The following is a 13,957-nucleotide window of genomic DNA, read 5'->3' on the forward strand; positions in this document are numbered from 1 at the left end:
AAAAAAGAAATCAATATTAGCAACATAGCAAATTAGAAAAATATTACAATGTTGCTCTGCTACGGACAGTTGTAAAACACTGTGATTGTAAGAAGCCATACAATCCTACATCAATTCAAGATTTTAAAATATGCCTATAATCAGCAAAAAGGGTGCATTTCAAGCCTCGGTGTTACCTATTTTCTTTCATTTTCATGTTTAATACAGGCATAAGCAGGCATAAGACCAGTTGCCATGAACAGCTACAGCACTGTGACATGCTAACTTGCATTGCTATATGTTATTGATACAGACATCTTCCTATCCGAGGCATTGTTTTTTCTTGAACAATGTAACTCAAGGCATACACAAAATAAAACAAAATCAAGGATCCAAGGTTTTGAAGGAAGGATAAGAAATCACAAGAGCCGGCTTAACTTTGGGGAAAACAAAGCAAAGCAAAAAAATCCCCAAACACGCAAAGCATGTTCCTACTCATGTGTTTGGCTTTCAGACAAAACAGGCCAGCACCATAGATGGTTAATTTAACCTTAGATTTCCAAACATAATTATATTCAATGGGAAAAAAAAAAAATAAAAGGCAGACAGCGTGGATTTGATCCTACATCTTTCAAGGTGCTTAAATACACAGATTTAGACTATCCTGTGTTTATTACAATTCAGAGTAATAAAATGATGGCAATAAAGAGGTGAAAGGTGGCAATAAAGACGTGGCAATAAAGTGAAAGGTGAATCTGCAAAGCAGTTTACGCTTCAGAAAGATCTTCCCAAATGACAAGCTTCAACTTGCTACACAAACTAGGTGACAGATCTGTAAAATCACAGTTCTTCCTGGACTTGGTTTCAGCCACTGTAAGCACATAACATACCCAAGCCAACACTGCTGTTTTCCAGCAAGTAACTAAGATGCTCAAACATGGCTTTTTGGTTTTGACGACTAATTCGACAGAAATAGCACAGGAATCGACAACAGCTTGCCACCATCTTCGGAAAAGCGATCTGCTGGAGAAGAAAGTTGAGAAAGCAGTGAAATATGTTAATTATCAATCTGTTCAGATTCCTCTTCCTGCATGCCGAGCAGGGAGAGCATAGCAAAGTTACCAAGGCAATAGAGCAGCTGACAGAGTTGCTTTGCCCCTGCATTAAAAAAAGGGCTTGCGTTTCCTTTCTGCCATTTTTTCCCCCCTCTTAAGGTCATTTAGTTCGAAAATGTTGAAAAATTATTTTGGAAAGAGCTGTAAGAAATCTTTATTCTTTACTCTCAAATAGATTTACAGACTAGTCTTACAAAAAGACTGTATTAACAACATTGTGGTAACAAGCTTAACCACCCAAATACTGTCAGAGCAGACTCAAAGAGATCCAAGAAGCTTGGCTGATTCTCCCATATCTTGCCATAACAATTTATGGCCTTCATATAAAAGGTTTTTACAAGACTTGTATCATTCAGAGAATAGGTCTGATAATACAAGTCAATATTTTGTTTTATATCAACTGTCCAAAGTTTTACTTTTTAACTTTGCTGCACATTATGCACAAATAACTTCCCTCTGAAAACAACATCGAAAATTCTCCATGCAAGGTTGTAGGTGCTATGAGGAAAATCTAGGGTTTAGAATTCCAAAACAACCATTCCTTAGCTTCACAGTTCTCTATCCAGTGGTGTATTCCTCAAAATCTGTGCTAATGATGTGCAAAACCCAGGTAATAGGCCTTGGTGTGTTATTTCATGACTGTGGTCCTTGTCTCCTTAAGAAGATTATGGGGACTGGATCCTGAGTATCTGTAAGCTTCTGTACTTCAAAGACATCTTCATTGCATAGATATTTCTGAAATAAATCTCTGCTTAAGAATCAGAGAGGCATCTGGACTCCAGAATAGATTCAATGCCAAATACAACTTATTTCTTACAAGTAATTCTTGAAAAGGCACCTATACCAATTCCAGATCAGAGAGACATGTTCTGCATTCCCTCTGTAGTCCTTAACTCTCCCCCATGCATTCTGTGGGGAATGGAGACATAAAGGAAGATTTAAATGCTCTTCTGGGACAGTCAGATATATCAAATTTAAAAGCTGTAACACCAAATTCATTTACCAAATCATCTTCTAGGTCTGCATTCCTCATTAAAAATAACACAGTAACTTCTGTGAAACATTTTTGCAGAGTTACGTTACTAAATATTTCTGTGAAAGTCTTAGTAACTTGAGCTAGGAGGTACCATGTTTTTTCTTTTTGACCACTCATACAGGTTGTAACCAAAACAGAGAGTGTGAAAACTATAAATTGTAAATTTATTAATCATCATAAAATTAATAGTATCTTATCTTGAAAATAATTGAAAAATTAAGAGTATCTTACCTTCTACCGGAGGAGTTCAAGTGACAAAAAGCTGTCAGAGAGACTAACAGCTAAACACAAGTGCAAATAGGCAGAACTAAAAAATAAAATTATGGTGAAATTACCTGAGATTTATCTCCTCCAAGCACATTTACCATCACATCCATAACAGTTTCATGCATGCCCAAGACTCTCATTAAGTTAGGATGCTGATAAAACACCTTGTTGTTCATTATATCCCTAAAGGGGAGAAAATGCAACAATGCATTCTTAAGAAAGATTATTTAAATCAACGATACATTATCGGACATTCTAGAAATATGAATGCATTGTAGAGGCAGCATTTTAAATTCTGAAATTTCACAGCACCAAAATACAGCTGCTTAACAAAGTCATTTTACAGCAAAAAGAAAAAGAGTTCTTACATAGGAAAATTTCTTAAAATTCTAATGCTATAAAGGATAACAACATCAGTATTTTGTGTTCAAATAGTTAGATTATTACTGCTTTGCCATGCTAAATACTGTCTAAATTCTGAAATATTTCAGACCACATTACTGCTTCAGTGATTCTACCTAACTCCCTGTACGACATTCCCTATTATAAAGGCACCAGCAAATTTGTTCGCTTACATATGATAAAACAAAACAAGACTTAAGTTTGGGAAAGGTGTATTACTGGTACCAGTACAGACTTGAGTCTGTACGGTATCTTTCACTTAAATACAATGAAAAGGAGTTTAGGTCCTTTATGTCAGAAAAAGTTCCAGACTCACAGAAACATTTTTGATGCATTTGATACTGACAGAGGGAATCATCTTGGAAATCTCTGGGAAGACATGTTGAAAATTTCTGTGAAAATGGTATGTACCTCAGAGAAACTAAAATGAAATTACTAGACACTAATGCATTTCACTATAGCAATTTTCACCTGTGTTCTAAAATGAAAGGTTTTAGCACAATATTTTACTTAAACTGAAAAGAAAAAGTTAAATTCCATACCCTAATCCGTTAATCATTAGCAATTCCTCCTCTTTCCCCATTCTGACACTGAGAAGTGAGCGAATCTGCCCCAGGGCTGCCAGCAGGTTAATGGTATCCTCCACAGAGACGGCACTGATCGTGTACGCCTTCCTCAGCGCCTGCAGGAGCTCTCCAATGCTGTCGTACTGCCGCCGAAGGAGGGTGTACATAATCCGAACCAACTCGGGATCTTGAATCTGGTCTTCCTGGGACCAGCGCACCATAGTCTGGGAAATGAGTTCTTTCAGTGTGGCTGAAATAGTAAAATGTGTAAAATGTTAACAGATATGACAACCTGACAACCACAACCAAAGCATCAAAAAAAAAAAAANAAAAAAAAAAAAAAAAAAAAAAAAAAAAAAATCATCAGTGCAAACTGATAACAGCAAACAATGAGGTCGTCATAAGAGGAAAAGCATGTGAGCAGACTGAGCAGGGTTCCTCAAGTGGAAGGCTAATTCTCTAATTCTGGGATCTCTCGAGAGAAGTGAGATAATCTTAAGAAATAGAAAAGAATCTTTTAAGTATTCTAATGATACAATATTTTCAGCAATGGAAACTTCTTAGTATATCATGACTTGAGAGTTTCATCCTTGTAAGTGAAATGCTAAATTTAAACTTTTAATTTATCTTCTATATTAGGATTTTTAAAAAAGCATTAAGTACAGAACATTTTCTAATACAAACATCCTCTGATTAGGAATTATGAAATCTAACTTTATAAGTAAATTGAAATACCATCCTCTGGCAGTGGCTTCTGGCTAACATGAGTCTAGGCTTGGGATAAAAAAGTTTGTGATAAAGATTTCAGTAAACAGTTAACTGACTGGAAAACATGATTTAAATTATATTAAATCTATGAAGGTGGAATTTACTTCTCTCATGTTTTTTTCTGGGATGGTGGGGGCGGGTTGGAAAAGCCAACTAGCTACAAAATGGATGGGAAGAAAGATAACATAGCAACCTTTTTTACCCCAAATCTAGTTAAGGGATAAACCAGGATGCACTTCACTTTAGCTGCTCGTTTTTTCAAATGTATATTTAGGTATTTTTGTTTTCAAACAAAGAATCTACCACTTCTTCAAAGGAACATTCCAAGTGCACAAACTACAAGGAACAGGAGATAGAAACTGATTTAGAACAGGAACTTAATCTATATTTCCCATCTGTTAATGGAAAGTCATTGTCATTGGGGAAGCAATTTCAAACAAACAGTTTTGTTTGGAACTGCACAATACTTACTGCTTGGAGCTGTTCTATATCGTATACATTAAACATTCAATGACCCTGTAAAGAGTCCTTATAATTTCCTTCAGCCAAGGCAGTTTCTTCTTTCAGTGCTACTATGCGGTCTCCTCTGATTTTTGTATTAACTTCTTCCCTAGAATAATTGGTTAATTTTCCATAGCCTTCCAAATCGAATATGTCACTGATTTCTGGTTATTGAATACACTACCTTTCTCAATAAGTCAATTATTTTATTAAAGGAGGATATTAACTTCAAATTTCTGACTTTTAGCAGAACATATGATGGTAAAGGGGATGAACGGCAACCTGAGGTAGTAAATTTTGGGATGATGTTTAATGCTTCCTCAGGAAAAATAAGACGTGGACAAAAGTCTTGTTAAATTCAGAGAAAATTAGGTTAGAAAAACAACAAAACCAAATCATCTTGCCTATTTACACCATGTATATGCCTCCGGTATTAGGGGATAGGGCACGTACAGGACATCTCAGAGTAAAAAGTCTGTCATTTTAAGTGTTTTGGGGTGAGGTAACAGTGATAAGGAATATACACTTCCTTTCGCTGCTATTCCTTTCCTGCCTGTTGCAGAACCAGCCACAGTAAATTATTTATTCAAGGAGAAGAGCTAAAAGGGCAATAAACCTTCAAAATCAACACGAAACACCATGCAGATGAAATATTAATGATAAATTGCTGCTCAAATGAAGGAGGTAGAACTTGAGACTACTTCAGGACGTAGAACATTCCTGGCTGCCAGTTACAAACACACTCTGTTCCCAAGCAGCAAAGAGGCTGAAGCAGCCTTTGTAACGGCTGCTAACAGGAAGATAACTGTAATTTTTCTTTAATCACAGTAATGCATCTTTAAGGTACCAGTAATACATGCGATAATTTATCATGGTTTGAGCCATCACTGAAAAAGCTGAATGTAATCAGGTATTTAATTAATACAATGTGCATTATTCCTTAAATCAACAAAACTAGTTAGCTAAATAATACTCTCCATTCTTCTTTCATTATAACAAAATGAACAACTGTTAAATATGACATTGTTTTATTTGTGATTAAGCACATGCTTGGTTACTCTGAAAATGTAGCATTTCAGAGAACCAAAAAAAGTGATTCATAGTGTAGCACACAGCATGACATAAGCTTTGGCAGCATTTAACAAGAGAAAACTGATTTACTACAGTCGTGTATTTTTAATAATTTTCTGATTCAGGACCATTAATTTCCTCTCTGCAAGGACACGTAACAAAACATGCTATGATGTTTAAGTGCTCAAATACTCGTCAGACAGTATTTCTGAAGTTAGCCATAGCAGGATGGAGAAAGTTTCCTGAAAGAAATCCTTGGTCTCCCTTCCTGCTTGTTTCTATTTGGAATGGTAAAGCAATAAAAGGGCAGAAACAAAATACGGCAAGAATTCTAGAGAAATTAAATGGCATTTGATTCAGCTATGAATATAAAACATATCTAATCACGTCTTTGGGGTTAAATGGTTTGTTATGGGTTTAAATCTAGTATCTACATTTATGAATATACGTATTACTTAAAACCACATGTATTACAACAGATATTAGGCAGAATAAAGTATTTTTTATTTGAAAACAAGCTTTCTTTTGAATTTGGGCTCGGATAATAACAAACCTATTTTTCATGTCCAACACTCTGCATTTCAAAAACAAAATAAATAATTCAGTTAACTTAGGTTTGAATGAGAGAATGAATATATGCTCACATTTGCCTGAAAGGCCTCACAGACATATGTGGTTTATTGTTTTGACTGTCACCTTTCTCTTCATAAAGGCAACCTGTTGGCTCATACTGTTTCTTACCACTAAACTAACAAACATTAATTATTGACATTGCTTCAAAAATTACTCACAGTAATCTGGTGTGATTATTAAACTGTGCTGGGCAGAACAACTTTCAGGGTTGTAATATGTATTCTTCCACATACATTGTTGCTAAATCTGTGGATCAGATTGTGTCTCTTCTTATCTCATTATCTCACAAATATATGCAGACCTTCCAAGCATTTGAGTTAAATATTTTCATTTTCTAAGAAGAATATGTCATAGCTTAATATTACTCAGCAAACCCACAGGGAAATCCCACTCCTCCTCCTCTATAATACTTTGCTGCAGAAACGAACATCAACTTTTTTTTCTGATAAATGGTGTCAGTTCTTGTCTTTTGTTATAAGCAACCTGAAGGTCACTGAAAATGGTAAAAAGATTCATAAGCTATAAAGAACAGTTTTCAGACAAATCAATAATATCAAAAAAAGTATTTTCCTCTGACTTCAGAGTTTGAAGGCCTATGTTAAAGGTTTAAAGAAAAGAGAAGAATAAAATCCCAGTAATATTAAATACTGGATTTTTTTTCCATCTCAAGCTATGTATTCAAGCTATGAATACAGTATTTGTACTCATAAAAAGACAGATATGACATTTCTGCTTAAGTAGGCAAGTATCTTGGATAGTATCAAATATTGTTCTTTCAGTACAGACAGGCTGTGTTACAGATATATACATACCTATATTTATCTATCTATATCTCTCTCCAGATATCTCTCTATATACTATATATATATATACACACACACACTATAGTGTATCTACACTATAGATATGAAGTTTGAGACACATTAGAACAAGTTATTTTTTAATTTATAAAGTCACCATCATCAGCTAGAATTATTTGAAGTTGAGTTATATGCAGCATCTTCATATATAACATGAAAACTTAGACCTCAATAAGACTAGGCCACAGAAATACATGTATGGTTGCTCATATTTTTACCCAAGATAATCCATTCTGTAATACTAAATCTACTAAAATGCTCCTATTATTATTATCCCCTCCTTAGTTATTTAGTATACTTCCTATTTAGATATCTAAACAGCTGTCTTAAGTTTTGCTCTAATTACCCTCATTTCTAACTAGTAACTGTGAGTGGAATTATGTGTAAGGGCAAAGATAAAAAAGGGCCCAAAGTTCTTTTTCTGTTTGTTTCTTACAGGTGAAAACATTGACCAAGAAAACCTACCCTAACTCTAGTAAAATCAGCAAGCAGAATATGGCAACTTTGCAGTTATATACTTGGTAAATACAAAAACATGTAAAAGAGGAAGAACTCAAGCTCACAGAGACCTTACTATTTTTTTGAAGGAGGCATCAGAGGCAGCCCACAGTGGTGTATATAGTGCAAGAATCTACAAAAGAGCTTTCAGATTACGAAGCTTACGTTCCATTAGAGGTAAAACTTACGTATGCCCCCTGACGCTGCTAATTTATCATCATATGTCTCCCACAAAACCATAAATGCTCCCTAACAACAAAACTTAAGCTTGTTGGCCAGCTCAGGAACATGACCTTTTTGAGCACTGTTACAAGTCTGCAGTGTTTATTAGCAAAAACGACAATAGCCAAAGTCAGGCTGCCTATAAGACCTCGGCAACTTCAGCCTTGCAGCTGACTTTTTCAACAAGTATTTCAGCGCTCTCTCAGTTGTGACAAAGGCCCTAAGGGAACATAAGACTGGTGCTAGTGTATTTCTTCTTCACAAAATGCTGGAAATTCTACACTATGTATTTTTTAGAGAGTAAAGAGGCTAATTTCATAATGGTAAAAACTGAAAAGAAAGTATTGTATAGTGAAAGCCAATATACAAAAGAAGAATCAGAAAAACAGCTATTTGTTACCTATATCTTGATACTGAGAGGCATACAGTTTTTCATGCAGTAAATAAAAATGAAAAAAAATGCATTAAAAATGAAATAAAAAGGTCTACAAAAGCTTGAGAAAGCCTAGAAAGCTTGAATCTAGCTTATTACTGTGACATAAGTAATTTTTTTAATTTGAACAACCTCAATGAAAATTCTTTCACACATTTTAACTGCTCTCTTAACAATTCATCTAAGGTATTCAATATCTAGGATAATTTTTCCAAAAGTCAAAAAGATCTTAAACGTGTAGTCTCCTTCTTCAGTTCTCTATGAAACTTCCTTAGAAAATAAAACTGTTGTAACTGCAAATTCTGGAACATGTGTATCACAGGAGTATGTATATGCAAAGAAAACTTACTAGGAGATTGTTCTTCCTCCTCCCTAGGTTCTACTTTTTCTGCTTTTGGTGGACCCTTGATTTTATATATTAATGAACGGAGTTTTCCAGTCAGTGAGACATCTTCCTCTTCCTCTTCCTCCTCTTCTAGTGGAATACCTTAACAGATAATAAGATTAATCAGAAATAATCTATAACCTTTGAAGATGAATTGCTTCAGTATTTAAACAATAAAGTATTTATTGGATAATTTTGCAATCAAAGGTCATACAAAAAATAGTGGAAGCCAGTAGCTGTATTATCTATTACATTATATTAGCTCAGGTTTTCTCTTTCTTCTTCTTTTTTTTTTTTTTTTTTTTTTTTACACTTTTATTTCAGTACACTTTTCCTATAGCCAGATTATTACTATTCAGTATTATTTTTTCAGTATTTTCAATGAAAAGGTGGTATTTTTAGAAAATACAATAGTCATTAATTATATTTGATTAAATGTGATTTGTTATTAATAATTTTTAATGGATAATTATTAATTCGTTAAAACTGCAGAGCACAAGTTAAAGAAATGCACAGGTGAATCTTATAGCGCAATTTTTGCTGGAGATATTCAGCATTCATGAATGAACATACGAATGGAATTTGCAACTGTAAGAAGGCAGATGTTCAGAGATGTTATACTGGTGATTATAGTTCTTCATGAAAAATTCATAGCTACATGACGTAGCTGATGGGTTGTCATTTGACAACTAGCTCATATAGCTCAACATATTGCTTCATAGCCATTTAAAGCATTTTCAAATCTCTCACATCTACAGGCAGAAGCACAAAATATCTAAGCAGGTTCCTCTCAAACCTGAGCTAGCAAAGCCAAAATGCAGCCAACTTTCTGCTATTGGGTTGCTGGTCAAGTAAGCATGATTCCTAGAGTTAAGGAAAGGAAAAGATTCCCAGACAGAATATTAAGGATTAAAAAGCTGGAACAGAGGAAAAAAAATAAAATGCAGATGCTATAGTTGGTATTGTATAAAGAAACTAAGGAAAAATTAACTGAAATACACAGGTTAGGAAAAGTCTGGACTTTGCAGCTACCAAGAGGAAGGAGCCTAATCTGTGACCAGAAGTGACTAAGTCAGTGATTTAGAAGGTGAAATTCCAAGCTAATTGGAAAGCATGAGAGAATCCAGAAATTAAAATGTAAGACTGGATAAGGAATTTAAAGAATAAGAAAAGAAGAGTGAGACTGGTTGGACAGAAAAATAAGAGTTAAGAACGAGGTTAAGAAGAGGAAAGAGAAATCACAGAAAGATATTAATAGAAAGCAAGGAACTATTTGGCAAGAAAATCAGTTCTAGGTTGTAAAACTTGAAAAGTTAAGCTAGGGCCTCGAAGGATAAAAACACACTGCAACAAAAGCAAACACGCACTGAACAGCGAGCAGCTGAAATGGACGGACAGAGCTCCAAGGGCACAGACCACGTTGCTTGTCCTTAGCCCTCTTAGAGCAGCACTCCCTTCTCAAGTTGAACATGTAGTGTTGCCAGTTGGAAAGTACTTTAAGTGGGGGAGGTCTACGCGCTGGAATAGACAGTTCCAGCAGAGGAACCAGAGAAGTATCAGTTTGGTGTTATGCAATAACATCTATTTTGAGTTTATGTGTTTTTGCTTCTAACCAAGAAATTACATACAAAAATTATGATAGAGGAACATTATTTAGCATACAAAATTAACCACTCACAGTTAGGACACACCAGAATTAAGACTTCCTGAGTAACCTTAATTCAGACTACTCGCATGTATTCATTAAGATGCAGTCTTTAATTACTTGATTGCATTCATAGTTTTCCACTTAGCCTTCAAAATGTACTTGCTATTAAGAAGCTCTTTAAATATTCAATGCACAATCCTATTCATTTTATCTGCAGCTGTGATTGCCTAGCACTGATTTTTCACGACCAAGTCAGGACACAGAAAATTAGCAGTGCTCTTCGACAGTGACCACCTATGATAAATCTGTACAAAGGAATACACAAGACTTTGTTTACAATCCAGAGGATCATTAAACTACTTTATCACCAGATCCTCAATTAAGTCATTTAACGTACACATAATGTAGAAAACAGTAACAGAAGTACACTCAAAGAAATAAAAATCACCTCCAACAATACGGTTTCAGCCCATGAAGCATGATTAGCAGCTGAGAACTCAATTAATGTCAGTAATAAGATAGGACTTGCAGACAATATTGACAACTGTTTGAAAATGTCCTCAATCAGAGAAAGGCTAAAGAAGAAATCATGAAGGCTGCCACACTCTTCCCCGTGAGGAGGTTGGGATGCTGACAATTCACTCCACTGACCCTGTCCCCTTCTTCAGAACAAGAGAAGTGACATCAAACAGAAGACTCAAATAGGTACTTGAGGAGCAACCATAACATCAAAGAGGCTGATTCAAGAAAATTTGCGCCCATCAGTTTTAACCGTTTCATAACTGGGAATGAGCAGTGATAATTTAGACTGCTAATGTTACTATCACTGTAACTGGACTAGTAATTCCATGATTTTCCCGATTAGGCTAAAATTTGAATTGGCTAGGAAATAATTTCAGCTTCAAAAATAAGATGCATTTATTTAGGCCACAAAGAACTACAAAATAAACAAACAAGTTAAGGCAGCATCATATACTGTTTAATTTCACGCAATAATGTATTATCCTTTTATCCAAATCCTTTTATATATTTTTGTATATAGCATTCACAATATGTCTTTTAAGGCAGTTCAATCTTCTTGCCTGGCTGATTTTTATAAATTACAATTATAAATTATAACTTATAATTAAGTAAAAAAAATTCTATCTATTAGATATTATCCTCTATTATTCTGTCTAAAACCGTGACACATTTCCCACGTTTATGGTAATCCACACAAAGTTACTCAAGAAATTCACTATATAGATAATAATACAAACTAACAGCCCTCTTCTCACAATACTGGAATTTTTAAAATAATTTTTTTTTTCCTTCTCTCTCTTTCTCAGGGAAAGCAGAAAAAAGTAAACACTTGCCACTCACCACAGTGAATTAGAAGATCATCATGAAAGTCATACAACTCATCCCGAATCTCCTCTGGACAAGGACAATCCTCTCCCAGTTGAAAATTCAGTAACATATTAATCTTTAAGGGAAGTAAAAAGTAAGGATTTTTTTTTAATATTCTTGAGAAAAATCTCACAACTCTTGATCATGACTAAGAATTTTCTTTGCTCTTTGGCTTCCACTGGTTGTTTAATATTACCTGCTCTTGAGGAGGAGAACGAAATTCTTTAGTTTTCTTGGCAGTCAGTGCAGCAGACATGTTCAAGGCTTGCATGAGTTCATTATACCTGTATTTCTGATTATATTGCAACTTTGATACATAACGGTCTGCAAATGATACAATTGCCTCCACCCTGTGTTGTAGCTCACAGTCACAGAAATAATTGAGTAAATGGCACATCTAGCAAAGAAAAACAGGCACAAGTTTAAAACTGAAGCTAGAATCTATCTCTTAAATCGTACTCAGAGAGAGAGCTACAGGGAATACAATATATCACAATAGACTGTAAAAATGGGAAGTTTTTTCTCCTTGTATTTTTCATGATGTAAAGGTGACAAATGCACAATGTTTTATGATGATCAGTAATACTGTATTGCATTCACATAGTCAATACTCTCCAAATGCACTGCGATATCAAGTCTCTTTCAAAATATACAAATGAAATGAGTATATCTATTTGGAGTATGAAAAAATGCAGAGAAATTACATCATCATTATTATTAGGTTATTAAGGTTACTTATAAGAGGCTACAAGCCAAACTGGAATAAAGATCTTAATTTCAAATTTCAGGAACAAAGAACCACCTTTCTTTTATCATTAATAATGGTATGCATAATAAATTCAAGTTAAGCGGTCACCTGAAGTTTAACAGATTCTGGTAATCTTGTCTGCAATAAGCCCTTTATAGGAGCTTTTGTTTCTTTTATTGCTTTCTCCCCAGCTTCTACAGCTTTTTCTTCGACTTGCGTAACTTCTTCTTTCTCTGTCCTCTCTTCCAAATCATCCTTGTGATCTCCAAATACATTAGGATCAATGAGGAGTAACACCTGCTTCACATCATCGTCATCAAAAACCCCCATTATGAGCAAGGTTGCTATCAATTTAAGAACAGGAACAAACTGGAAGGCAACCTGTCCTCCAACAGGGTCTCGTATATGAGCACCACTGCATTGCACTGCCTCTGTTAGCATGCTTATGGCCTTGGACTTGAGTATATCCAGTGGTATCTCTGGGCTCGACGTCTGATGTTCCTCACTGGTCACAATAAAGCAAGGTGTAGAAAAATTAAAGCTTGGTTTCAGGCAAGTACTAAGCCCTACTCCAGGTAAACCATGTTTCTTTGTATCATCAGGATATAATTTAATAGTTCGAGTTTCCTCTGTAACTGGAATGATAAATTCATTGTTCATCATGAGCTTGGCTTGCTTGGCATGTTCCAGGTGAATACTTATGAGCAAATCATAGAATCCAGAACGCAGGAGTCCAGGTAGATACTGATTATCTATTGTGTAAAATAATTGAGATATGTCCACATGGCTACAAAGAGCATAAGCAACTCTAGTGTTTCCTAGAGCACAAACTGAGCTATATAGTTTCAAAGTGTGGTAGTGAAAATTCAATAAATCTTCTTGTTCACATAGTTCCAAAATATCAACGCATCTGTTACAAAAATAAACAGAACACCAGTCAAATACATGAACAGTAACTTCATTAAAAATTTATGTCTACATACTATAGTCATTTCATGCTATGAGCCTCTAGTATTAGGATTGGTACTGACTAATCTTAATGCTTGCAACACTAAGTAGTGGTGATGTGTTATAATTTGTGATAACTGTGTGATATTTGCTGTAAGTGTGTGATAATTTGATGAGATTATAAATAATTAGCAGTCCATACCAAAGAGGAGGGAAAAGGCAAGACAAAAATTACATTTCTGGAAGGTATGGTAAGTTACCCCAGTATAGGAAGGACGTGGAGCTTCTGGAGAGGGTCCAGAGAAGGGCAACCAGGATGATTAAGGGAATGGAACATCTCTCGTATGAAGAGAGGCTGAGTGAGCTGGGCCTGTTTTCTCTGGAGAAGAGAMGGCTCAGAGGGGATATGATTAATATGTATAAGTTCAGGAAGGGAGAATGCAGGGAGGAAGGGGACAGGCTGTTCTCACTGGTGGCCAGCGATAGGA

At 35.1% G+C, this 13,957-nt stretch overlaps 1 protein-coding gene across 1 annotated transcript in view; it reads right to left on the reverse strand.

The window, feature by feature from the left end:
• Positions 1-13,957, reverse strand: part of RYR3 (ryanodine receptor 3) — a 175,244-nt gene that overhangs the window by 71,599 nt on the left and 89,688 nt on the right. Inside the window, exons 35-41 of the mRNA XM_026051764.1 lie at positions 12,630-13,431; positions 11,970-12,170; positions 11,747-11,849; positions 8,701-8,838; positions 3,342-3,615; positions 2,466-2,580; positions 870-999 (exon numbers count right to left, since the gene is read on the reverse strand). Of these exons, the coding sequence (XP_025907549.1) occupies positions 870-999; positions 2,466-2,580; positions 3,342-3,615; positions 8,701-8,838; positions 11,747-11,849; positions 11,970-12,170; positions 12,630-13,431 (1,763 nt within the window). The remainder of the gene's footprint in view (positions 1-869; positions 1,000-2,465; positions 2,581-3,341; positions 3,616-8,700; positions 8,839-11,746; positions 11,850-11,969; positions 12,171-12,629; positions 13,432-13,957) is intronic.

Source organism: Nothoprocta perdicaria, unplaced genomic scaffold (genome assembly GCF_003342845.1).
Source record: "Nothoprocta perdicaria isolate Ctin4 unplaced genomic scaffold, notPer1 scaffold_8, whole genome shotgun sequence".
In the NCBI taxonomy this organism is placed as follows: domain Eukaryota; kingdom Metazoa; phylum Chordata; class Aves; order Tinamiformes; family Tinamidae; genus Nothoprocta; species Nothoprocta perdicaria.